This window comes from Hyla sarda, chromosome 12, assembly GCF_029499605.1.
Source record: "Hyla sarda isolate aHylSar1 chromosome 12, aHylSar1.hap1, whole genome shotgun sequence".
Lineage (NCBI taxonomy): Eukaryota > Metazoa > Chordata > Amphibia > Anura > Hylidae > Hyla > Hyla sarda.
This window is the reverse complement of record NC_079200.1, coordinates 68039044-68065943: the sequence shown is the minus strand read 5'-3', so window position 1 is coordinate 68065943 and position 26900 is coordinate 68039044. Positions and strand designations below refer to the sequence as shown.

Sequence of the window (26900 nt, the reverse complement as noted above, 5' to 3'; positions counted from 1 at the left end):
TACCAGTGTTTCCCAACCAGAGCGCCGTTTGCTGTCCGGGTATGCTGGGAGTTGTAGTCTTGCAACAGCTGGAGGCACACTGGTTGGAAAACACTGACCTATACTATATACTACTATATAGTCCAACATGCTGGGAGTTGTAGTTTTTGTTTGGGGCAGCTGATGAGCCACAGGCAGTATTAGGGCATGCTGGGAGTTGTAGTTAGTAACTAACTAGAATTTAATTTAAAAAAAAAAGCAAAAAAAATATTAGAGTTTAATTTTTTTTTTTAAAAGCGATCAAAAAGTTACGTCAAAACAAAAATGGTACTGTTAAAAACTGCAGATCGGGGCGCAAAAAATGAGCCCATATACAGGCATGTATAAGGAGAAATACAAAAAGTTATAGGGGTTAGACTAGGACAACATTTTCCCCGCATAAGTGTATACTGTGATGTCACGCATATATAATTAATTATACAAATTAGCATGTTCAGTGTTTTTTTGGTGGTAACCCTAGCTGTGATATGTCCTGAAACTACAACTCTCAGCATGCCTTGACAGCCTTTGACTCTCAAAACATGTTGGGAGTCCGTATTAGAATAGCTTGAGAGCCACAGGTTGGAGATCACTGCTGTACAGTGCTCCAGAGTATGCTGGCGCCGTATACACTACAACTCCCAGCATGCTCTTATACTAGGACTCCAAGCATGCCCTGACATGATCTAAAATGTCCTGAAACTACGATTCCCAGTATGCCATGACCTGCCCAAACTCCATGATTTCCAGTATACCCCGAAACTACGACTCCCAGCATGCCCTGACGTACCCCGAAACTACGACTCCCAGCATGCCCTGACTGCCAAAGACAGGCCTTGTTGGGTGTTGTAGTTTCAGAACAGTCATATGTTGGAGGCCGCAGCTTCATTGTGTTGCAGAGAGCCACATATATTGTTGAAAAAGTATTTGTATTCTTGCGCCATTCCGAGCTCTAAATAGAACGTCAAACTTACAGAATGTGCTTTTAGTAAACCATCAGGACCAGCAAAGCGCCAACATGGACGCCAGATGTTGTCACAGCTGGTAGTAAGATGCTTTCTGTCATTTTACAGTACGACCGTAACTGAATGTGTAGGACAGTGTTTCCCAACCAGAGCGCCTCCAGCCGTTAAAAAACTACAACTCCCAGCATGCCCGGACAGCCGAAGGCTGTCCGGGCATGCTGGGAGTTGTAGTTTTGCAACAGCTGGAGGCACCCCTGGTTGGGAAACACTAATGTAAGGGAAAAAAAATACTGTCTGAAAAAAGGACAAACCTTAAAAACATAAACCTATATTATTTGTTTAAGCATTATGATACATTTTGCAGCATTTTTCCTTCTGCCACCTTCAACCTCCCCCCCCCCCCCTTTTCGGCGTGACACAAAGTGATAGCTAATCATTTCCATTTTAACTCCGTCTGACAAACAGATCCGGGGAGACCGAGCGCTCGCCGCATCCTTAAATGACGACTATCGCTCTATGTCTCCTGCGCAGCCTCAAATGGCCTTTTGTTATCTGGCGTCTAGACACAGCACAGCCATATATTTGGGTTGCAGGAAGAACGGGGAGATTTTTATTTATTTTTTTTCTTTCAACTTCAGTTATTCTTAAAGCCTAATAAAAAATAAAATAAAAAAAAAATTAATACATTTTCATATTTCCTAATAAAGCGATGGCTGTACATTGTCTTTTAAGCTTCTTATGTGAACGGCGAAGAGGAGGAGGAGGGCTGTGGAGAGGCAGCGGCTGCTCATTCAATTGTATGATGGTTGTGTCTAGACAGCGTGCAGATGTGATTGTACCCAGGGAATTGGCGCACTAGGGTTTTATTTATTTTTTTATTTTTGCCCATTTGAGATTTTAAATGGTTCTATACATATATATATATATATATATATATATATAGATAGATAGATAGATAGATAGATATATCTATATATATATATATCTATATATATATATATATATATATATATATATCTATATATATATATCTATATATATATATATCTATATATATATATATATATATATATATATATCTTGGCTGCATGTATACCCTAAGATATATTCTTCACACTGATAACTTGGGGAACAATACATGACAAGACAAACTTATCATGAATACTTATCAGGTGTCGGACCAGTATCCTTTATTTTATCTGTTTATTCTATTTTTTATACCGTAATATGTAAAAATAGTAATTTTTTTGCTACATAATTTCTCCCTTATCACAGTTCCAATGTTGTACGTTTCTAAAAATTACAAATATATCTTTCTATCTTGATTTTTAACTTTTTCTTAACAATTTTTTTTCCTGTAATTTTACTACATACTTTTTTTTATAGATTTATTTTCTTGAGCTTTGTGTTTTTTTTGTTGTTGTTTTTTTTTTTTTTTTTTTTTTTTTTACTTATTTGACTTTAGAATTTTTATTTTGACATCAAATATTCTGGTCTGGGTAAGGGGATAGTTTTCCCAAAGAGGTGGTCTTCTGGAGAGGTTTTTACTTTTATCCTAAAATAATGATAATCCTTGATTATCATTGGTTGGCTATCTATATTCCAAAATAAATTGGCCAATAGGAATCAATGAATTCAATATTAATAGATTAGATGGATTACACCCTTCCTTTATTTGGTTATGCAAATTTCCCATTTCCCATCATGTCGCTTGTTACTAAGCAGATTCCCTAGGTGTTCCGCCTACACTGGGCCACAGCACATCGGTCACGGGTGACTATCATCAGGGTGCCTCGCCCAGTTTACCATTATTAACACATTGGATTGATTGTGCTTTAGATAAAAATCTGCATGACCTGATGTTGATACAAAGGAAAATAAATTAAAAAAAATTGTGACCATATTATTTGAATTAGTCCATTGCCTTTTTTTTTTTATTATAATTTTTTCCCCCTATGACCCCATATGGGAAACTCTTTGTTCAATGTTACGGGCCCATAAGTTTGAGTGGAGTTTTTGTTTGGCTCTACTGTAGACAAGGTGGCCTTGTGCACACACGTGTTCAGGTGCTGGCTTCTGATACTATTTATGTTTTTCAGGGTTAATTGTGCAGGGTCGGGGTAATTACCATTCCTGACGTGCAGCACTGGAACTCTGGCCTCCATTCCATGCAGGGCGCAGTGTTCATGGTTTCATTCAGGTGCTGAAAAGATTTCCCACGGTCAGCAGACATTCTATACCAGCAGATTCGTTGCCTGCTGCTGACTAATACTGGTATGTGGGGCAGGAAACGTGTTTGTAAAAGCAAACTATAGATAGATAGAACGGTTGCAATGTAGTTGCATAAATGGAAACCCAAACCAACAGAATTTTGCTTGGCTTTGAGCACCGTTCTTTCATTTTCATGCTTCCTTAGTCACTAGGTGGCAGCGTTCTTTTTCAGAATGCTCAATTTAAAAAAAAGTTGGAAATATTTTTGGAATTTTTTTTTTTTTGCCATTGGGTTTATGAATAAGGTCATGTGACAAGGCTAATAAGTCTCCTTCAGAGCCATTGAAAGGTCAGAGGGTATTGTGTGGTCATGCTGGGGGGGTTTGAGGCAACAATGGTCGGCTTAGTATGAATCACTCAAGACAATAGTCAGTGAGGAAGAGTAAAAAAAAAAGCCATCAATCCATTGTTATTTTATGTATGTGGTAAAAAAGAGCGACAGATGAAGCTTATTATTATTATTATTATTAAAGTCATTCCCAACGTTAGTTTTTCTCATAAAAGTTACTATTTTATATGAATTTTTTAAATTGTAGTCCATTTTATCTCATTGTTTTGCAGTTTTTTTCTTTTTCCTTTTTTTTTATATTTTTTATATTACATAGTGTTGGGCTCTTTCAGCTATAATACAGTGGTCCCTCAAGTTACAATATTAATGGGTTCCAGGACGGCCATTGTATGTTGAAACCATTGTATGTTGAGACCAGAACTCTATGGAAACCTGGTAATAGGTTCTAAAGGCACCAAAATGTCATCCAAAAATAGGAAAAAGTGAGGATTAAAGAAAAATAAGTAGATAACTAATATAGATAAAACAAATCCTTATATATAAAAGTAATAAAGATCTGCTGGGAGCTGTAAATCACGGTCTATGTCAGTGTTTCCCAAGCAGGGAGCCTCCAGCTGTTGTAAAACTACAATTCCCAGCATGCCTGGACAGCCAAAGGCTGTCCGGGCATGCTGAGAGTTGTAGTTTTACAACAGCTGGGGGTACCCTGCTTGGGAAACACTGGTCTATGTAGAGGATAGGAGCTTCTTGTGTAAGTGTCCCAAAAAGTAACATGGAGTCGCCCTCACCTGGTGTCCAAAGGAGCAGGTAAGCCTGGGACAGGTAAAGTGTACAGAACATGTAATACCACCCTGTACTGTAGGGGGCGCTACCAGACACCAGTCAGTGCATACACTTCAGTAATACAGGGGTTTTATCAGTGAATGCCCATTCTGATTGGTCAGTTCTTCCGGCCATTGACACGTCTCACAGATCTGGACTGTCTGTAGCATTGTATGTTGAGTCTGGTTTCAACTTACAATGGTCCTGAATAGACCATTGTATGTTGAAACTATTGTACGTTGAGGCCATTGTAAGTTGAGGGATCACTGTATAGGCATACATATTGGCTATTGATGGGCAACAAGGTCTCAGGGTAGTAGTAGTAGTAGTAGTAGTAGTAGTAGGGCCTTGGTAGTCATAAGAATCTGACTGTAATGGAAACATACAATATAAAGCAGGTTACACTAAAAATGCATGAAATGCATGAAATTTTAGTATTTGTTTTTTTTTAGTATGGATATTTTAAACTAAAAATGACTTTGAAGAATTTTTATTTTCTAGCATAAAGACCAAATAAAATCCTGTAGTTTAGTTTTTACAGAAAATCTTCAGGTGGTGACAAGACACGCTTGCAGTGGCCTCATCCATTCAGCTAATATTGGCAGCCATTTTGTTTGTTTGCAGAATTAGGTTATGTGGTCTGGTGATGTCACTAGTTCCTAATAAATGGATCACCTGCCACAGGTGCAGGTCATGTAAAATGGGGCTTTTAACCCCTGTCCGTGAGTGGCTCTGCAGAAATTTTGGAGTGTCATGAATTGAATGGTGACAGGAAGGTTTAGCTGACTGACACAGTGCGGAGGCGAAATTAACCTTATCTTCCCTGACTCTTAATAAGCGTCAGCTGTCTGGCGGGACGGAGCATGTGACATGTCAGTCTGTTGTGCATCTTCCCCCTCTTTAGCGCAGATACAAAGGATTTGTTTGTTGTCCTACCCCTCCTCCTACTCTTTACAATGTTCCTTTAAAGTAAAAAATTCTTGTGTTTTTATTTATTTTTTTTTTTTTTTTGAGCTCCAGACGGATAGATGAAATATTTGCATTTTGTCTGGAATTTAAAATCTTGTCTGTCTGATAGCAAAGTCTCTGAATGTTCTGTCCTCTCGGAGAAAAACAGCAGCAGAAAAACAATCTTTATGCGGCAAAACACACAGGCGCTTAAAGGGAGAGGGATCATTGATAATGCTATAACCACTTGTAGCTTTTATCGGCGCAATGGCAAAATGATCGTCGAAAAGAAATGTACAATATTCTTTTCCATTGGTCACTGGCCAATAATCCTGTGAATAGGGCGTTCTTAACACTTTCTTTTTACTCTATAAAAGCTGGTAGTTTTTCGGCCAGTTTTTTTGTTCTTTTTGTTTTATTGACTCTTTTTTTTTTTTTCCTGTGACTTTTCTCCATTACAGGTCATGTGATTCATTATTTGTGTGATCCCTGTTCAAAAATGTTATACGACGGGATGAAAATGCTACAAAAAATGCTATATCCATAGCACATGGGAGGGGGGGGGGGCTGGTCGTAACGCAAGAGGCACCAAGAAGTGGCAGGATTATTAAAAATAAAATAAAAAGCATTGTGTGTAGAGCTTTATAAAGTAAAAATGCTACGTTTTTTCTTGCCATGTGACACAAGCATTACTATGATAACCTGCTAAAAACAAACAAACAAAAAAAACAGGTTAAAGGAGTTATCTCATGGAACAAAACTTCCATAAACTTCCAAAACTCTCCATATATCTCTATGGGAGAGCCAAAGATAGCCAAATGGCTCACCCATACATATATATGGAGGGGGTGTGGTGGCCCCCGCTTTGGCTAGGCGAGGCTGCATACAGAAGATCAGGGGGGGGACCCAGCGCTCTGACCCCCCCACCCCCACCTGCGATCTAAAACTTATCCCCTATCTTGCATTCACATCTTGTTTTTTACTTACGGGTGCCGGATCCGGCTTGGGGAGGGAAAAACTGGGCGATCCCGTAACCCAGCCGGATCAGCCCGTAAATCCATTTATTTTAATGAGCCGACCGGAGTCAAAATTCCTCATGCTTGAGAAAGGTTGCAATCGGGCAACCGAAACGTCGCAAGACACTGGGTGAATAAATCACATTGATATTTCACCGTCCAGGGTGTGCTGCTGGATTTCTTTTATTTAGATATAGATAGACCTTTTTTGTTTGTAAATTTAGTAAATGTGAGCGTTTGAGTTGCTCTATTCTGTTAAGATGCTTATTGTCAGAAGCAAATACAAGTTGTATCTGTTAACTATAAAGCAATGTGATGGCGGCCATTTTGTTTACAGAAAGTGTCTTGGTGATATTGGATTCTGGAACACCACCACTACTGATCCTTTCAGTGTTTTTGAATGGGAGTGTATTTTATGCTATTGTGGTGTCCCAGTACCGTAATGCATACCGTACCTTGTATGGTGTTCCCCAAAGTCAGAGTTACTACGTTCAGGTAGGGTCCCCCAGGTGGGACAGCCCCTAGTCGCCTCTCTTCTACTCTAATTTTATAATGTTTCTATGTATATATTTAATTATGTGTATATTTAATATAATGTATAGTATGCTTACCTTGTTAGTGTTGCAAGACCTTCAGTCATGTGACCATGTTAATTCCTCTATGGTATGTTGGAGGACCTTTGGAGGTTCTTGGGTCACATGTTTACCCATAATTCTATGTGAAGGTGATTGACAGAAGTATTGGACCAATTAGCTCTAGTCCAGCCCCTGCCCATATAAGGGAGCTGTAGCCAATTATCGCTCTCTTGGGTTGCTGCTCTCGTGGATACCGGACTAGCAGGACGGATCTGCGCAACTTTCAAAGACACGCTAGGCCAGAAAACCTACCTGCCTCAGCCTAAACTAAACCGTGAGTTCTAACCTAATCCCCGCTAAAGCTAGCGTGACTACTGGATCGCAACTAAATCCCCTAAATCCAGTGGAACAGCGCATATCAGTCTACGGACTCTAAAACGCTTAAGGTCCCAACCACTATCAATCTCTAAGAGACTTTGCATGTATAGAGACTGTTCCGGTTATGAAGCTTGCATAAAATCTTCAGTAAAATTCCAACTGTTTTCAGCAAACTCCTTGGTTGTGGACATTCAATTATTCTATACCTCCCTATCGCTCTTGGGAAGTGTGGCGGTAGGACAAGCATTACAGAGGAGCCCTCACCCTGGCGTCACGAATAGAAAGGGTTAACCAGACATCCTTTAGTCATCGCACAGCTACACCCCATATACCCTACTCCCCCAGGCTATCACACTATGGTCCTGTCTCGCTGTATAACTAGACCTGTTGAATGTAAGTTCCGCAGTGCATTGTGGGAGCTGAGATGGCAACCATCTGAGTTGACACTCCGTTTGTGAAAACTGTACACATTAGTGCAGTGTTTCCCAACCAGGGTGCCTCCCTTAGTTGCAAAACTACAACTCCCAGTATGCCCGGACAGCCTTCGGCTGTCCGGGCATGCTGGGAGTTGTAGTTTTGCAGCTAAAGTAGGTACCCTGGTTGTCCTACGTTATCGTGGATTACATATGTGTCTTGGGGGATTTTTTTGGCAGCGTTGTGAAGAGACGTGAGCGGCCTGGCTGCACCTGTTACCGATCTCGTGTTGATCATTAATCTTATATTGTCTGGTGAAGGCGGAGAGCCAGACATGCCGGAATCTTGTATGGCAGCATTATAAGCTGGCACCTCCTGCATGGCGGCAGGTTCTCTCTACAAGGACAGGTGAAGGGCAGTGTCCCTATTGCTGTCCATCTGGGTGTTCTTCTTCTCTGGTATTAGACTGTAGGAATCCGCCAGGTCAGCGTAGGTCAGGTGCTTTGTGTCAAGGAAATACGGAAAGCATTGCCTGCTGCTGCCTACACGTCTGTGTGTTGTCTGGGAGGGTGTCCTTATAGAAACCCGTGAGTCAGGCCGGCTATGACAGTATTCATAATTATATCCTTTACGCTGTTGCAGCAACAGGTCTTGTCTGTCGTACAGTCATCGGGAAACTGTAAAAAAATAAATAAATAAAAATATGAAGAGAAACTGCTTTTTAAAATAACATTGACCATTTTCATTACGCAACTTTATTAATTCCTATGGCAATTTGAAAACAGTCTTATGGGATTAGAAAATTGGTGTTTTTTCTAAAATGTATTTATTTATTTTTATGTAATATCCCAAAAACAGCACTACTTGTGGCGGAGTCTGGGTACTGCAGCTCAGCCAAGTTTACAGACTTCAATTGAATATTGCTGTTTTTGCAAAAAAATAAATAAAAAAGCAGACCCTATTTTAAATTTTATCTCATTGCTTAGACATACTAAAGCTGATTCTTCAATACGTCTCTTGTAACGGTCAGAGTGCTGCCCTATATGCGCGACTATGTACAAGCCAATCTGCACTCATTGAAAGTGTACCCTTTAGATAGGCCATTCTTTGGGGACCACCGATGACTGGAGGAAACATTCTTTTAGGGTATGATCGCATGTGCATATTTTTGCCGCAGATCTGCTGATGATGATTTTGCTGTCCATTGACTGCATACAGCATTTTGCATACCCTTAAAGGGGTACCCGGGTGGAAAACATTTATTTATTTATTTATTTATTTTTTTAAATCAACTGGTGCCAGAAAGTTAAACAGATTTGTAAATTACTTCTATTAAAAAATCTTTCCCCTTCTAGGACTTTTTAGCAGCTGTATGCTACAGAGGAAATTATTTTCTTTTTCAATTTCTTTTTGTCTTGTACACAGTGCTCTCTGCTGACATCTGATGCCCGTATCAGGAATTGTCCAGAGCTGGAGAAAATCCCCATTGCAAACCTATGCTGCTCTGGACAGTTCCTGACACGGAAAGAGGTGTCAACAGAGAGCACTGTGGACAAGACGAAAAAAGAAATTGAAAAAAGAAATTGAAAAAGAAAATAATTTCCTCTGTAGCATACAGCTGCTAAAAAGTACTGGAAGGGTAAAGATTTTTTTAATAGAAGTAATTTACAAATCTGTTTAACTTATTTAAAAAAAAATAAAAAGGTTTTCCACATGAGTACCCCTTTAAACCATTTTATAACACTGGTGCAGCACAAGGGAAGCACAATTTGCAGATCAAGAAGGGAAATGGTGCTCCCACTGCATCATCCTGAGACACTGGCCCAATTATTCCTAAATAATTTTCCAGGGACTGAATGGTAGAATGACTCCTGGGTTTTCTATTGTTGGGATTTCTGTTGGGCACAGGGGTTGTATTCTCATTGGTCAAAAAGATGTGGCACTATAGAAGCCAAATGTAGACCCAAAGGCTAGGTTCAGACTACGGAATCTCCGGGAAGAAAATTTCCGCTCCGAGATTCCGAGTGCGGCCAGCGCTGACTGAATCAGTCGGCGCTAGGACCGCGTGGAAACTGCAGTCTCCAATAGACTGCAATGTGTTTCGTGCGGATTTCCACCTGAAGAAAACGCCTTTCTTCAGTCGGAAATTTCCAAATGGATTTTCTGTTCGGAATTTGTGAAGCAGAATTTGTGAAGTGTGAATTTGTGAACGGAAAACCATTCACTACACTATACATTTTAGCAAGAGGAATTTCCGTCTGCAATTTCAAAGCGAAATTGCAGGCGGAAGTTCCGTAGTCTGAACCTAGCCTTAGATTTGAGTGTGTTAATTGTTTAGGTGGTACACTGAGATGACAGAAGGAATGTAGTAGGGTGCTCCACGGGAGACGTCTTGGAAAGCTCTCCAAAGCCAATGCAATACAGTTTTTTTACTAGTTCCTTTCCAAATTAGGATCTAAAAAAATGGAGCAAAAAATCTATACACAAGCTGCCACCTTCCTTGCCGGTTGTAAAAGATTTGGAAATTGCTATATAGAAAATATGTACAGCCAATATATGACACAGTCTTACATGCAGATGAGCAAAGATTCATTGGTTTAACCACATAACACCCCTAAAGCAATGTTCCCCAACCTGTGGCTATGCAGCTGTTGCAAAGGTACAACGTCCATCATGCCATGATAGGAGTTGTAGTTTGGCAACAGATCCACAGGTTAGGGAACACTGCCCTATAGAGCGAAGTTTGATCCATCTAGACTGCTATGGGCAACTCAGCAACTTTTCCTCTGGACAGGTTTTGATAAATCTCCCCCATGGTTTTTTATAGAACATTTGCTTTGAACTTAAAATTTAGGTTTCACCTAACCCTAATAAATAATTCATCATCTTTGGCATTTTTTTTTATTTTTTACCTCCCTTTTAATCTTTCTTGCTGTGTTTTTGAGCAATTCAGTACAGAAAAAAAGGTCAAATGTATGAAATGGGCAACACTGCCTCCTGTGCCCTTCAGTTCGTTAACCTTTATTATTATTTTTAGTTTTTTTTGGCAACATGAAAAGCTTTTGTTTAATGTTTTTGCTGCCCGCGTCGTTCTCACCTGGCGGGCAGCATCTACAGGTGCCCGGGAGATGTGTGTTGAAAACTGGTTTTCTCCAGGCAGCAGCTGTTACGACGGTCTAGACATTATGCAAATAAAGCTGCTCTCCCGTTTGTCTGGAAGTGGCTGGGGCCTGCCCTGTGCTCGGCTGCTGGAGTCACACTTCAACTTGTGCTACCGGGGAGTATAAATATAGCTAAATATAGCTTAGACTCTTAGCACCCTGAACTTGCCCCCTTACTGTCGGACACTAGGGGGGCTGCATGGCTGTGACTCTTCTTGCAGTTGTTGTTTTACTATTTTTTTTATATATTACATCCCCTATAGTGCCCAGCTTTCCTTCTTGTAGGTCCATTTTTATATTTTTTTATGAATTTTACATATATTGAATTATATTTGTATCCATGGTTTCACACTTGCCGGTTTTGAAGGCATAAATTGGAGTTGGTAAAAATAAGAAAATAAATCTGCATCAGAATTGCATAGCATGTTTTTTACAAAAGGGAAAAATGGGCCACGCAATACATGGCAGAAATTCTGAAGGTTGCTTTGGATTTCTGATGTGTATTTGGCCGTCACTTTTAATCCTAGTCGTGGATGCCTATTAGTCCCATTCTTTAGGGGCTAATCTGCACCCTGCTTCTATGTGGAGGAATATGTTAGGAATAAGTCACATGTCACTTATTCTGGCGTATTTAAAATGCATGCTTCAAAAAAAATGATGCTCCACAATTCCGTGTAAGTCATGGTGCAAATTCCCATTGAAACAACATATTATATACATATTTTTTTCCGGAATATTTTTTATTTTTTTGCCGTAAGACTTGCTGGAAAACTGTTGATTAAGGCTGCTTTCACACACAGCGTTTTTTTTTTTTAGCATTAAATGTGAAATTGTGAACCCGTTTTTTCTCGATGCCCAATAATACTCTACTTTAAAGTTTAGAGTGAATTATGACACATTATAGGCAACATGATATTTTTTTTTCTTTTGCAAACGATTTGCAAAAAAATAATAATAAATTCAGAGTAAATATATATTACAATGATTCATCTGTAATTCTAATCTTTTTGTGATCAGATATTCCTTTGGTGTGGGGTGGAATTTTTTGGGAACAAGGCGAGAGAGGGAGTCTAAATCTTTTAGAGGCAGAGATAAGTGCTATGACAGGAGTTGAAAGTCAGTGGCAGAGCGCTCGCGGACCAGAATCCCAATGAATTCCAAGCGTCTTCCTTCACAAACAGCCGCAACTAACCAGATTAGATTTTTATACATTTCAGACTCTCTGATCCCCATGCTTGAGTGAGTGCCGAAATTCCAGTGTTTACACTTTGCTGCCACAGGGCTGCGGGGCGGCATGAGATGGCATATTTTATGAAGCGTATTTCCATCCATCTGACTGTCTGTCTGTCTGTTTTGTTTATCACAGAGCGCCTGTTTGTAATTCTGCTCGCTCTAGGTGGTGGCAGCTTTTGAGGCAATGACCTGTGGTGATGGGGCCATACAAATGCTGGTCTTATTTCCCAAATTTAAAAAACCTTCCCAATTCTTTTTTTAATATAGCACCAACATATTCCACAGTGTTTATCCCAATCCCTTAGAGTGTTTAGAGTGTGGGATGAAACTTATGTGACGTTGGGGCCATAAACCTATGTCCCTGGCATCATGTGGTGCAGTCTGCAATAGCTGATGTTTAAAGGGGTTGTATGTGGTGCAAGGTGGTTGGTTTCAGCCAATGAAAGTAGTTCTACTTGTCCAGGTAAGGGATTTGGGTCCATATTTGGTTAGGTACTTTATCTGCCCCATAAATATGGGGTCCACAAGACACGATATTCTTCTTTAGAGTCTTCCTTGTAGAAGAGCCCATGCAGTGGTGTAAACATAGGACTTAGTTTGGGATTGATGTCCAAAATGGTCACCGTCCTACTGCATGCTTCCATGTAACTAAACATTACATTCCCAAATGGTCCTATGTATAGCTACAAATAAAATGTGTTTCCCATGAAGCAGTCTATGCACAACATTTTCTATATATCACAAAAAACATTGCCCTTTCATTTTATGTTCCTCTCATAGTGCTGGGTCAGATTTTACTCCCAAGCATATCCTAATCCAGGTAGGTCCTCCTTCCAAACTAGAAATTTAGAGACTGTACAGTCCACAGGGGTTCCACAACAAGGCCGTCCCTTAGCCACTACCTGGTAGCAGGGCACCTAATGTAGAACTTGCAAAACAAATCCTAGGTGGAATTGCTCTTGAACTATAAAAAGAAAAAGGTAAACAACGCTCTTCTGGGATTCCATAATCCTTCACGAAGTAAAACTCTTACCTTACGTGACCCTGCCCAAGCTGGCAGATGTAGAAACCTTAACAGTGACTCTGTATGTTGGGGTTTTGTTTTAAACGATGATGTGTGTAGTACTGTATAAGGTAAGATCATGACTGCAGTCTTGTGATGAATGGCCCTGGACACTGCAATGATCTAGATTAAAGGTTCGGAAGCGGATTCTTTCGTAGGTTGCATCATGTTATGGTTGATTCTCCTTCATTGTGCCAGTTCTTACTGGTTCTATATAAGGAATGTGTATAGAAACCTTGAGGGGGGGGGGGGGACCTACAAGAATTAAAAAATAGGTTTAAGATGGTGGCTTGACATTGACCCTCCCAAAAATTTCCAAAATATACATGTACTAGAAATCTATGTCTAAAGGATGGCTCCATGGCCTCAACAGCTGAGAGTGGCAAAAATATTCAGCACCATGAACAAACCAATTGGCCGAAGGTATGATAGGTATCAGCACCGTCAAAGATGCCTGCTTGATGATGTAACAATCTTCTAATGCCTATGGGGGTCATATCCACTGTCATCACTCTTGATGGTTAAACTGTAGTCCATACATGGCTCCTCAATGGTGTTAAGAAGCTGCGAAAGAAAGAACCATGGTGTGAAAATATACACTATTGCTTAGCATCATGTTTGGGTTTTCGCCCAAGTTCCATAAACTACTTCTTCTTTTGTATTTCTTTACATTGCTACCAAGGCTGTTTTTTTTTTTTTTTTTTTTAAGTTATAAAAAGCACAGTCACATGTTATAGGGGTTGGAAGACTTTTTTTTACAGTCAGTTACAACGTTCAGACACAGTTGTGAGATTGCGGCTGTGATTGCCATCTTGGTATCCTCAATAGTGATGATTGCAGGGCTTGATCTGCACAGAACTTGACATGTCTGCTGGGTTCAGAGCCAGGGTTCCTCCCAGGGAGCCTGTACAAGGAGCTCTCTTATAGTGGAGGAGGGGCCGCTTCTCCAGAGCGCTGCATGTTGCTTTAAAGAAGTCTTTATTTTGCTGCCAGCTTGGAGTCTGTGAATCACTGGTCATCTTGACAAGGGCAGGTCAATTACATCTGGAATGTACTCCCCGAGAGCAGGAGAGCCAAGCTGCCAAGATAAGGCCACAGAGGCAATCCTCAATCATTCCAGGGCACACGGAGGCTCTGCCACTTTCGTGGGGGGATGTAGGCGGGAATGCACTGCATGAAAATGACAGGCGATGCTTGCTACTTTGACAGCGATCAATAGTAGGAAAAAAAATTGAAAAACTAAAACAGTATAAAGAATAACAGCCAAAAAGTTATGAAGGACAGAATTTACTAAATTTTTAGTGTAGAGTAGAGATGCGTAACCAAATTTTGTTACAGTTCACAAGCTGATGAATTGGACAATTTGTTAGGTTTTATATTTGCCTTTTGCAAAGGAAAGAAACTTCACATTGTATTATATGGACTGGTGGAATGATTAGCTTATATTTGCTGTGAAGTATGATGTAAGGGGTGGATATTTTTGGAATATATTTGGACTTTGGGGAAGAATTTGAAATCATAAGTCTTTCAGTGAGAAGACCAGACAAAGTACTGTGCCCGATTTCATATAGAAGTGTTCTCATTACAAAGGATCACTATTGACTCGGCAAACTTTTCAAAAACATCCATGTCTTTCTTTTAGTGCGTGGGCTTTTTCACCATTTTAAGAGGCAGAACAAGATGAACAAAGACATTTTTTGACTTGTCAGTCATCGCCACACATGTGGTGGCAAACAGGGTCAGTGGTGGGGTGAGGAACATTATATGGCCCGCGGGCTTACCCCTCGAATTATACATATAGATACAATAAGTTTCTTAGCTTATAACGACTTTATAAAGCTCTACATTGACCGCCTGTTTTTAAGCATGCATCGGTTAATGATTATACAATTTATCGGGCTCCGGTATCGTTTTTAGTGTGGCGTTTGGCAGAACTTGCATGTCTGGGTGCTATAACAAAGAAGAAAGGCAAAGAGAGGTCAGCCTAACCCTCTCCGACACAAGCAGTAGTTATATTATGGCTGGCCCGAGATACATGGGGTTGCAAGAGGGAAAACAGATCTAGATAACATGCCACTGAACTCTACAAGCAGTGGTGTCCAAGGTAGTCTGCCCCTTCATTTTGGGAAACATTGAGATCCCTTCTAATAATACTTGAAATTTGTCTACTAACAAAACAAATTTGACTATTTAGGGTAGGGTCACACTGAGCAGATACGCAGCATATTTGACGCTGCGATAAATCTGCCGAGGACCGGGAAATACGCTGCGTATGCGCTAGGAGCAGACACAGAGCTTTCCCCACCGCAGCCCTGTGTCTGCAATAAATTTTGGGAGCCGGCCGTGCATCACAGTTATGCCGGTGTGCACGGCCGGCTTCCGAACCTTATTGCAGACACAGGATTGTAGCCGGGAAAGCCCTGTGTCCGCTCCTAGTGCATATGCAGCATATTTCTCGAGCATATCATACGCTGCTTATCCTCTCAGTGTGCCCCTACCCTTAATCTAGATTTTCTGTGCATATATTTGGTACCAGTTGCACTGGTCTCTGTGTGAAGTTGTGAAAAATGTACAGATCCAAGATTACATTATGAAGGGAGATCGGCTTCTTGGTGGTCACATCTCCTCAAGCTTTTTTTCTATGTTAACTAATCATTTCGTCTCTCTTCCTTGCAGCGGAACTGGAATTCGTTCAGATAATCATCATTGTCGTGGTGATGATGGTGATGGTCGTAGTGATCACATGTCTCCTAAACCACTACAAGCTTTCTGCACGATCCTTTATCCACCGGCACAGCCAGGGCAGGAGGCGAGAAGAGAATCTGTCTTCGGTAAGTTTTTTTTTTTTTCATTTTTATCTTCGGCGACAGCATAGTATAGGCGGCAATATAGTCTACAGAAGTGTTTTTATTGAAGGATGGGATTTGGTACTCTGTCTTAGGTTCTCAAACAATATTGTTAGGGGTCTTTACCTCATCCCAAAAAGATATGGCCAAGGGCCTTGTAACTTTTTGGGAATTCTTTAATATTCAAGAGTAAAGCAGCCCATTTGTTCTCTGAATTAGTGTCACAGCTCATGCACCTCCTACTAAGACCAGAAGATGAGGAAAAAGGAGCAGAGCCTCTTCAAGAAGAGCATTTAGGTTTCAGAGCTATTTAGGCATGTATATGCTGTCACATATCTTAATGTTCAAGGAGAGCCATTGGCAAGCCCTTGGCAGCATTAAATGGCCAAGATAATCAGTGGGAGGATGTCTTCTTATTAGCGTATACGAAGAATTACTTGATCAGCATGGTAGGCACAATGGTGCCCCCAGATTGAAAGTATTTTTAACGTATTTGTGAAATATAATACAAAATTCCTTAATACTGTGCTCTCTATGGACAACAAAATTATGTCCTGACTCCCAACAGGATATGTCAGTAGCCAATGGTCTTGTACCCATTGCCAAGCAGGTGAAGTAGAAACATTATTTTTTTTTCTAGATCATACAGAAAGCTTCCTGTCACTACCTTAAAGTGGTACTCCGCTGGAGAAAAAAAATGTAATCAACTGGTGCCAGAAAGTTAAACAGATTTGTAAATTGCTTCTATTTAAAAATCTTAAACCTTCCAGTACTTATCTGCTATATGCTCCACAGGAAGTTCTTTTCTTTTTGAATTTCCTTTCTGTCTGACCACAGTGTTCTCTGCTGACACCTCTGTCCATTTCAGGAACTGTCCAGAGCAGGAACAAATCCCCACAGCAAACCTCTCCTGCTCTGGACAGTTCCTGACATAGACAGAGGTTTCAGCAGAGAGCGCTGTGGTCAGACAGAAAAGAAATTCGAAAAGAAAAGAACTTCCTTTGGAGCATATAGCAACTGATATGTACTGGAAGGATTACGATTTTTAAATAGAAGTCATTCACAAATCTGTTTAAAGGGGTATTCCAGGCCAAAACTTTTTTTTATATATCAACTGGCTCCGGAAAGTTAAACAGATTTGTAAATTACTTCTATTAAAAAATCTTAATCCTTCCAATAGTTATTAGCTTCTGAAGTTTTCTGTCTAACTGCTCAATGATGATTTCACGTCCCGGGACGTGAGTCATCAGAGAGCAGTTAAACAGAAAACAACAACTCAACTTCAGAAGCTAATCACTATTGGAAGGAATAAGATTTTTTAATAGAAGTAATTTACAATTCTGTTTACCTTTCCGGAGCCAGTTGATATATAAAAAAAAGTTTTGGCTGGAATACCCCTTTAACTTTCTGGCACCAGCGGCTGAGCACTGCAAAAGAAAGTTTGCACGTTAATGTTAGAACACCAAAGTTTCTTGTTCGTCTTACTTATGATTGGACAATCACTCTTTGAAGAAAACGATTGTTGCTTTCTTTCAGAAACAGCACCACACTTGTCTACAGGTTGAGTCTGATATTGCAGCTGAACTTTATTAAAGGGGTACTCCGGTGGAAAACAATTTATTTAAAATCAACTGATGCCAGAAAGTTAAACAGATTTGTAAATTACTTCCATTTAAAAAAAAATCTTAATTTTTCTAGTACTTATCAGCTGATGTTTACAACAGAGAAAGTTCTTTTCTTTTTGGATTTCTTTTCTGTCTGTACACAGTGCTCTCTGCTGACACCTTTGTCCATGTCAGGAACTTTCCACCAGTACCAGCATATTCCCATGCTCTGGACAGTTCCTGACGTGAACAGAGGTGTCAGCAGAGAGCACTGTGGACAGGCAGAAAAGAAATTCAAAAATAAAAGCACTTTCTCTGTAGTAAACAGCAGCTGATAAGTACTGGAAGGATTAAGATTTTTTAATAGAAGTAATTTACAAATCTGTTTAACTTTCTGGCACCAGTTGATTTAGAATAAGTAGTTTTCCACCCGAGTACCCCTTAAAATGAATAGTGCTGAGCTGCAATATCACATACAACCTGTGGACAGGCATGGCACTGTTTCTGAAAAAAAGAAGCAATTTTATTTATTTTTTAAATACTATACATCCCCTTTAAGACTTTGTCACCTCTGGTAATAGCTTTTTTTGCCAGTCGTGAGTCTCCCACCACCCAACAAAATGGACACCATGCATAAGATACTGTTTTCACTTATCAAGGTTATTTATGTGGTCACACGACAATAATGTGTATTTTTGTCTGATGTAGGAAGGAAGCCTGTGGCCTTCGGAGAGCACAGTATCGGGAAATGGGGTGGCAGAGGTAAGATGGCAGAGCAGGCATTGTATTCCTGTGCTTGTTGTGTTAATCGTTTTAGACATAGGACAACTTATGTATGTCAGACAGCTACAGGGAGCCAACAATAGTATGTGAAAAATTTCAATTTTCTAGTGTTTTTTTTTTCTTTTTTCAGTCCCAAAATGACAATGATATGCCGAGAAAGGTTCAGATTTAACATTAGTGAGAACAAATTAATAAAATATTTATTTTACACCTTTTGCAAATCCATCCCCCCTTGTTCATAGCTATACCTTAGTCATTGTATTGTTTGGCTTCCTTTTTATATTGTGTCTTTTACTGTCCCCTACAGCACATTTACACACCACGACCCTCAGACAGGCTCAGCATCCCACCGTTCCTCCAAAGAGATCGCTTCAGCCGCTTCCAGCCAACCTATCCCTACATTCAGCACGAGATCGACCTCCCACCCACCATCTCTCTATCAGACGGAGAAGAGCCCCCACCCTACCAAGGACCCTGCACATTGCAGCTCCGTGATCCCGAACAACAGATGGAACTGAATCGAGAGAGCGTACGGGCTCCTCCCAACCGGACCATCTTTGACAGCGACCTAATCGACAGTTCAGTCTACGGAGGCCCATGCCCGCCAAGCAGCAACTCCGGAGTGAGTGCCACTTCGTACAGCAGCAACGGCAGGATGGAAGGGCCACCTCCGACCTATAGCGAGGTCATAGGTCATTACCCCGGGTCATCGTTTTACCAGCATCAGCAGAACATGGGCACTCCCTCAATATTAGAAAGCAGCAGACTTCACATGCAAAGCAATGTTCTCGATAGCACAGTTGCACGGAGCAAAGACAAGGACAAACAAAAAGGACAGCCATTTTAGGATCAAAAAACACCGAACTGATCGACAAAAAGTTGAAATCCATAAACACTGCACTTCTGAGCTGACCCGTTTCATTGTCAGCTGGGGTCGCAATACCGAGACGATTGCGTGCCTTTCTGATGACCAACAGATTGCGGGGCAAGAACTTTTAAAGGAGACGACGGGGTGGAGGGAAAGCAAAAATGTTATGCGAGAAAACCCTCCCGGCCCCTTCACCTTCTTCCTGTATAAATATTTAGTTGTTTTGTCTGGTTTGAATGCACAAGCTGAGAGGAAGCTTGCAATCCTGTTTATGTTTCGCTGTGTCTTGGATTCCTATACACAGTGGCCCTTTAAGAAGTCGACTAGCCTGCGTGAGTGCTTACCTATATACCCCCATCACCTTATATCTATCTATCTATATATATATATATATGTATTTTTTTTTTTTTTTATATTTCACTTAACGTTAAAGGAAACAAATCCTGAAATATTTGCACAAAATTTTATTTGTTAAAAAACTTAAAAAAAAGACTTGCAATATATAAATATATATACGAGAACTAAGAGAGAAAGTATGAGTGAGGGGAAGTATTTTTGTATTAGAAAAAGGGCCTATACATTTTGGGATGTTTGTTCGTCAGAAAATGGATTTTTTTTTTTTTTTGCGGGGATGGGTGGATTTGTTTGAGTGCCAACTCGGAAAGAGTGTTTAAAAAAAACAAAAAGAAAAAAAAAACGAGGAATAGAGTTATTTATATAAATGTTAAAAATATTGCACTATTTTTTGATATGACTATACCAGTCCTTGTGTTAACAACAATGTATCATGTCTACCACAAAAATACAGAACTAAAAAAAGAAAAAGGAAAAAAAAAAATAATAAAAAAAATTACAACTATGTGCTGCATTGATCAACTATGTTCTGAAAACCCTAAATTAAAAGATTACAAAAATTACAGCACTTGGTTTTTTACAGATCTGGATTGTTGGAGTCTTGGGTCGGAACTATAATAATGTATCATTTCTTCAGAATCTGTCCTAAGGCTGGCTTCAGATGACCGTCATATGCACATTTGTGTCCCTTTTTAAACACTTGTCTGATGACTTAGGGCTCGTTCTCTAGAGCATATTTTGCTTCAAGTTCGCAGGGGGTTTCCCACTGCGAGCTTAAAAGGGGCAGGCTCACTGCCGGCTGTCTGCAGCTTATTTTCAGCACCGGAATCTCTGCCGCTGACCCAATTGAAGTCAATGGGGACTGCGGCAGATTGTCCGCAGCAGACATTCCGCTGCAGACAGCTGGCGGGGAGCCTGCCCCTTTCAAACCCTGCGAGTCTGAAACAAAATACGCTCCTGTGAACGAGCCCTTAAACTGCAAACCTCATAGATCTGTATGATGCTTTCAGCTTGGGTCAGTGGATCTGCGTTCAGGGCAGGACTTGCTGTCATATCACACTCACCTGAGCCCGACCTAAAGGTTGTAAAAAAAAATTATTTTCACCCCCCCCCCCAATTATTAGGAAATGTAGTATATTGCACATTTAAAAATGTTTTCCAATGACTTATTATTTAATGCATATATATATTTTAATATTTGAGGCTCAATTCTGGGCTCGCACTTATGCCGTAAAAGTCATAATTGGAAAATTCGACCCTTTTTCCCTATGGTTAATGTATGCAACCATATTGCAGGAGAATGAAAATGTAGGAGTGTTTGGCCTATCCATTTAGAAAGTGATAATCTGATTGGTTGGTCTGCTCCTCTTTTTGGCTGCACTATTTTTGTTCCCGGTCCCCTGGTCAATGCACAGGCTACTTCTTTTGGGCTATGCCACAATATGCTGTTTTATGTTATATTCATATATATATGAATATATATATATATATTTTCTTAAGGAACAGTACCCAATGTGCAATTTTATGTACCTAGAAAACAGAATTCTGCCAATGTTAAAAAAAAAATTAGTTGCATTAAAACAGTCACCTTCCGAACCGACCCATCCTTTACTGCTGATACATTCCCTGTTAGACCAGAAATAGTATTTGGGCCAATTTAGGAATCTTAATTGGAGGAAATAAATGATTATTTAAGAGCTTCTGTTATGCAATTCTGTTGTTTTTCTTTCCCTTAAAGGTCTTAACAGATTGATAGGAAGCATATCGTTCCTGCACGATGCCAAAGGCTCGGCTCGCCGGCAGCCTCTTGGCATTGTGTTAATGTCTACCATTTTGCTTGTGACAGAACAATACAAAACCATACAGCAGGCTTGTGCAAAATGTTGTTCGCTTAGCATGCTGGGAGTTGTAGGGATTAGTTTTTTGTTTCTTTTTTTAAGGTCTGTAACTGGCAGGACCAGGGCAATGGTCAAAATGGCATGACCAGGGCAATGGAACAAAAAGTTCCCCTGGGGCTTGCTGGTAATCTTAAAGGGGTACTCCACTGGCCAGCATTCGGAACATATAGTTCCGAAGGCTGTGTGCGCGCTTCGCAGGGGTCGAACACACCCCATTGTGACGTCTTGCCACGCCCCCCAAAGCAAGTCTATGGGAGGGGACGTGTGGCTGCAACACCCCCTCCCATAGACTTGCATTGGGGGGGCGTTGTGGGAAGTTACGAGGGGGCGTGACCAACCCCCGCAGCGCGGGGTCGGAACTAAATGGCCAGTGGAGTACCCTTTTCAGAACTAAATGGCCAGTGGAGTACTAAATGGCCAGTGGAGTACCTTTTTCAGAACTAAATGGCCAGTGGAGTACCCCTTTAACTCCCCATCTAATTTATCTATACCAATAGAGACCATAGCGCAATGGCCTTTGTTTCCCAGACTTGATGTTTTCTCCTCGCTATGATTTATTCATTTCAAAAACAAAACCCTACGGAAAGAATGTTAAGTAATAGAATAATACGAGTATAATGATCTTTGGTTGAAAACATGAAATATATGCACAATAAAACCAAATCATGGCAACTAAAAAGAGGGGGGCACCAATTAAAAAACAAATAGGACATTTTCACAAATTTTCTGATTACCAAAAAAATCCCCCCCACCCATGTCCCTTGAAAACAATATATTAACTTGTATCAAGGATTAAGTACAACTACACTGTATCCCCAGTTACAATTTCCCACTGTTTCGACACAAGGTTTGCTGTGGAGCTAACTCTCACCATCTTGTCTTATTTTTTGGACAACAAATATTCATTACCATAACAATGAGAAAACACAGGCCCGAAAGCTTCAATTTTAAGCCTATACTGGCTACATCTGAGTTTGACTGCAGATTTCCAGCAGTAACCTAATTTTGAAGAATTGTCCACCTTGAGCTCCTAGAGTCCCTTAAAGGACATCTGCAGCGAACAAAACTTCTCCCCTATCCACAGGATACGGGATAAGTTTCTGATCGCGGGGGGAGGGGTGGTCCGACTGCTGCGACCCCCTGTGATCTCCCGAGCAGGGCCCCTGCATTGCCTCGCTGTGCGCCGGCTAATGCGCGTAGCGTCGACCTCACTGAGGTTGACGGTACGCACCCTCCACGCCCCCTCCCCATACAGCTCTATGTTCGTGCCTCCCTGCCTTTCCCATAGAGATACATGGAGGAGGCGTGTCAGCCGCAACTGGGGGTCCCAGTGGTCAAATCCCCCCCCCCCCCCCCACTATCAGACACTCATCCCTTATCAAAGTTTTGTTCGCTGCATATTTCCTTTAAGTGGTATAGTGGGAGGTATAGTCTAGCAGCCCTTAGTTTGCATTGCCATAGTACTATCACTACCTAAACGATATCATGTCTCGCCAGGACGCCGTTTAAGCTTTTCACACCAGATTGGAGTCAATGGGTCAAGCGCGGCATAAATTATCTCGTCTAACCGCTAATTATAGTGATTAACAGACCTTCCAAGTGAACTGGATCGAGATTTCATCTGAAATCTTTATCTCTACGAGCTCCAAATGACAAGATATTTTTCTTCTCTTTAGTGAAATTGCACTTCAGCCAGAAAAGTTAATTAAGACCTTAGAAAGCAAAAATCAACAAACAAGACCTGTAAAGCTCGCGTGGTCAGTGACACTTTACAGCATGGTATTATTAAAGTGGAATATTGAATGCAGGGCCACATTACCCCTTACCTCTGAAATTTTTTTTTAGCTGGCTTTTTTTTTTTTTTTTATCTTCAGCTTATATGTGCAGCTTTTTTTTTCTTAATTCTGTTATTTTTTTATTTTTATTTTTTATAAAAGTTTATCACGTGTGTAGAAACTGTTCACAATTTTCCTCCTTTTTCTTGTTATCGAATATTAATTCCAGCTCAAGTCTATGAGAAAGCATTTGAATTCAATTAGTGGATTTATTGATTATTTAATTTTTTTATTTTTTATTTCAAATGCCCATTGTTTTTGAACCTACAAATCTTAGCATGCTCAACTTCTGCACATATTTCCCCCTGCCTTCTTTGGTAATGAACATATTGAACATTGTACCTTACAGAATAATTTATTTTTTATTTTATTTTTTTTGTGGGAGATTTGGGTTGGCGTTCTAATACAAACACACCCTCCATTTTCTGATGTTTTTGGAAGATGGTTAAGGATTGTGGGAAAGTGTTCTTCCTTTAGGGATTTCTCAATTTGCACAAGATTTTACAAAAACAAAAATTCCTTACAAAGTAAACTCAAACCAGCAGTGACCTCTCTTAGTGGACTGAAAATATAAAACAAAAAGTATAAGGCAATAAGTATCTTTTTATTTTTTCAGTTACATTTTTTTTCCTTTGGTTCCAATGTTTTAAGTAGTCCAGAATCTACAATAATTTTTTCAAAAATTGGGAATTTTCCCCCCCAAAGGTTTGAGGGAATCCCATGTTTACAAAAGGAAAGAAAAATACCTGAAACTTTTTGGCCGCCTGATGACATAATTGCGGCATATTTGTATGATACAAGCATCTGTAGGTTCTCATTAGGATTTATTTTGGTGTCATGTCGATTTAGTGCCTTACAAACGCCTTCAGTGATGAGGGGTGGTGGCCGGGTTCATCCAAGCCCAGCTGTCTCTGAAGGGGGCTTTAGAAGCTGTTTCCCTTCCTTATGTGCAGAGACCTAGGCCAAAGGGATATTATACTTCTAATATGCCCCCCCATCCTTCTCTCTAAATCCTATATATAATGTGCCTCGTTCTGTATGGTGCTTGTTATGCAAAGCATTGGACTGTTCCCAAGGTTCTATCGAAGCCTTGTCTATAATGCACATATCCTATTGCCAGATCGGCTGAAAACTGTGGTAGATTTTGTATGACGCAAATTGGAGGTGTTCGATTGCCCCTACTGAGCCAAAAAAATATATAAAACGCATACCAATATGTTGTCCAATTATTTTGTTATACTTTGTTACTGGCGATCGCTGTAAATTTACCTGTGTGTATCTATCAATATGAAAAGGTGATGTCAGGAGAATAAACAAAAAGTTGCGGAATTGTTTAGGAATGATACTGAAGCAGCAAAGTCTAAAAATGCCCATAAAACATCTAAATTCATGTTAAAAAAATATTTTAAAGTTTTTTGTCAACTTTTTCTCCTTTAAATATGTGTATGATATGGCACAATTTGTGATGATAATGAACAGCCTGTTCCAGTATCGGTCCTATCAGATTCAGCAATCGAAAAAGTTACCACATTCCCCCTCTTGTATTGTAAAGCTGTTCTTAAAGGGATAAAATTGAAAAACAAAATTGTAATATTTTACATAATTCTGTACTTTATCCCTTTTTTATTATTATTATGGTAAAAGGAGGTTCTATCATACCACCTAGTTGAAAGACCTTTTTTTTTTTCCCGCCAATCCTAACAGCTGAATGCAAGAAAACCATCCCCAAATCTTTGGGACCGGTTTTTCTACATTCCCGTAGTGTCCCTTTAAGAATGGTTTCGACCAAATTCCAGTAATGGGTTCATGACAGTAGCCAACCAGCTATTCTTTTATGACAGTTACACTTGCACTAGACCGATCAAAACAAAATACCTGGTTGGCGGTCATCCGATTGCACAATTTTTGGAAGGTGGCAATTTAAGACTGAAGTCTTGTTTTGGGCTTTGCCTTTTTTGTGTGTATGTATACCTTTTTAGAATTTTAGTTTTCATTCCAACATTGGGTGTATTCTGAAACCCCAAAGAATTACAAAGGGAACGTCTGTATATCTAGATTCATGGACAGATCAAAAATCAGATTTTTATAGAACAAATGTTTTTGCTGTTCTACGAACTTCCCCATGTTTGACACATGGCTGCCATTTTGAAGGCTCAAGGATAACCCACAAATCTAGAGCCACCTCACCCCACCCCCAATGGTCTTCAGTATATTACAAGGTCAGGCTTATTAGACCATGAGTCAGGCCTCACCTTGAGGGGACTAGCACATTCATATGATGGCCACAATAGGGCAACCATAACAATAGCTCATGCTACAAAAATTAGCTTGTCCTTTTTTTTTTTTTTAACCCCTTGTACTGCAAAATAATTTAGTCTACAAAATGGCAGCCTAGCTTTTTTTTTTTTACATAGTGTCATGTAAGATTACAGTACCGTTATGGACTCCCTCTTTAGATTTTAGCATAAATGCTTGATAACAGTATGGCGACTGGTGTTCATAATAGTGTTCAGTCAGTGGCTAGATGTTTTCTATCAACCAGAGTGGAATCAGAGCAAAATTAAACCAATATCCAATTTTTTTTATTATCATGTATTTTTTATTTTTCTTATATTTAAATGCTATATTTTTTTTCTAAACAATGCACAATGCACATGGTAAAAACGTATTTACTAACCGAAAACTTTTTGTGAGAAGAGGTAATCGTGTTTCTTGAATTTTGTGGAATAAATGATGTTTCTAGAAAAAAAAATTAAAAATGTAAAAGTTATTGCACTAAACTCTATGAAAAAAGGATGAAATGGACATTTGAAGAAAGATCCCAAGTTACAGGCCCGAGGATGAAGCATTTTGTGTGAAAAACTGGGCAATTTTTTTTTTTTACATATTTTAATATATATCTATAAATATAAATGTTGAAATGTTCCAAAACCTACACTACAAATATTGCTGTATAATATTATTCGGCTCTGTTAGGAGCCACATTGTGTGCTTGTTAATTTTCGGATAGTTCCGTGGCATATATGTATGGCGTTTGTATTTTAGACAATTTTTATCACAAGTTCTGTTCCAGTCTTTACTTATGTAAACTACAGCACATTCAATGCAGTACTTGAGAATTATTCAAAAAAAAAAAACTAAAAAAAATTATTATAATGTTCTTTATGCTGCAGTTTATGGTATATACAGATGTACTTTGATGCCAATTTCCAAACTGTTTTTGCTTACTGTGTATTAGTAGAAATGTCATACAGATGGCTGCAATACTTACTATACAATAAAATTTCATTATATGTTGCCTCCAAAAGTTGGGCGTTTGTTTTTGTAAAAACCAAGCTTTGCATACCTTATTTTTACATGGAGATTAGATACAAAAGATAATAAGAGGTGGTTGATATTTAAAAGGTATTCCCATTTTTTTTTTTTTTAATCTCTCCAGTGTGTCCGGTCTGCAAAAAGAACATCAAACTTTTACTCACCTTCTACTTTTCCCCAGGTGCGCAGATATCACTCTTCAGGGCCCCGTACTTCTTTGACATTCTGGGGCCCTGACAGGTCA

General features: G+C 39.7%; 1 protein-coding gene across 14 annotated transcripts in view; it reads left to right on the top strand.

The window, feature by feature from the left end:
• PMEPA1 (prostate transmembrane protein, androgen induced 1) overlaps positions 1 to 26642 on the top strand; it is a 95418-nt gene extending 68776 nt beyond the window's left edge. For all 14 annotated transcript variants that reach the window (XM_056547485.1, XM_056547492.1, XM_056547491.1 and 11 more), the window contains 3 exons: positions 15830 to 15984; positions 18312 to 18365; positions 18694 to 26642. In XM_056547485.1, coding sequence (XP_056403460.1) covers positions 15830 to 15984; positions 18312 to 18365; positions 18694 to 19233 — 749 coding nt within the window. In that variant the 3' untranslated portion in view covers positions 19234 to 26642. The remainder of the gene's footprint in view (positions 1 to 15829; positions 15985 to 18311; positions 18366 to 18693) is intronic.
• Positions 26643 to 26900: the final 258 nt, after the last annotated feature.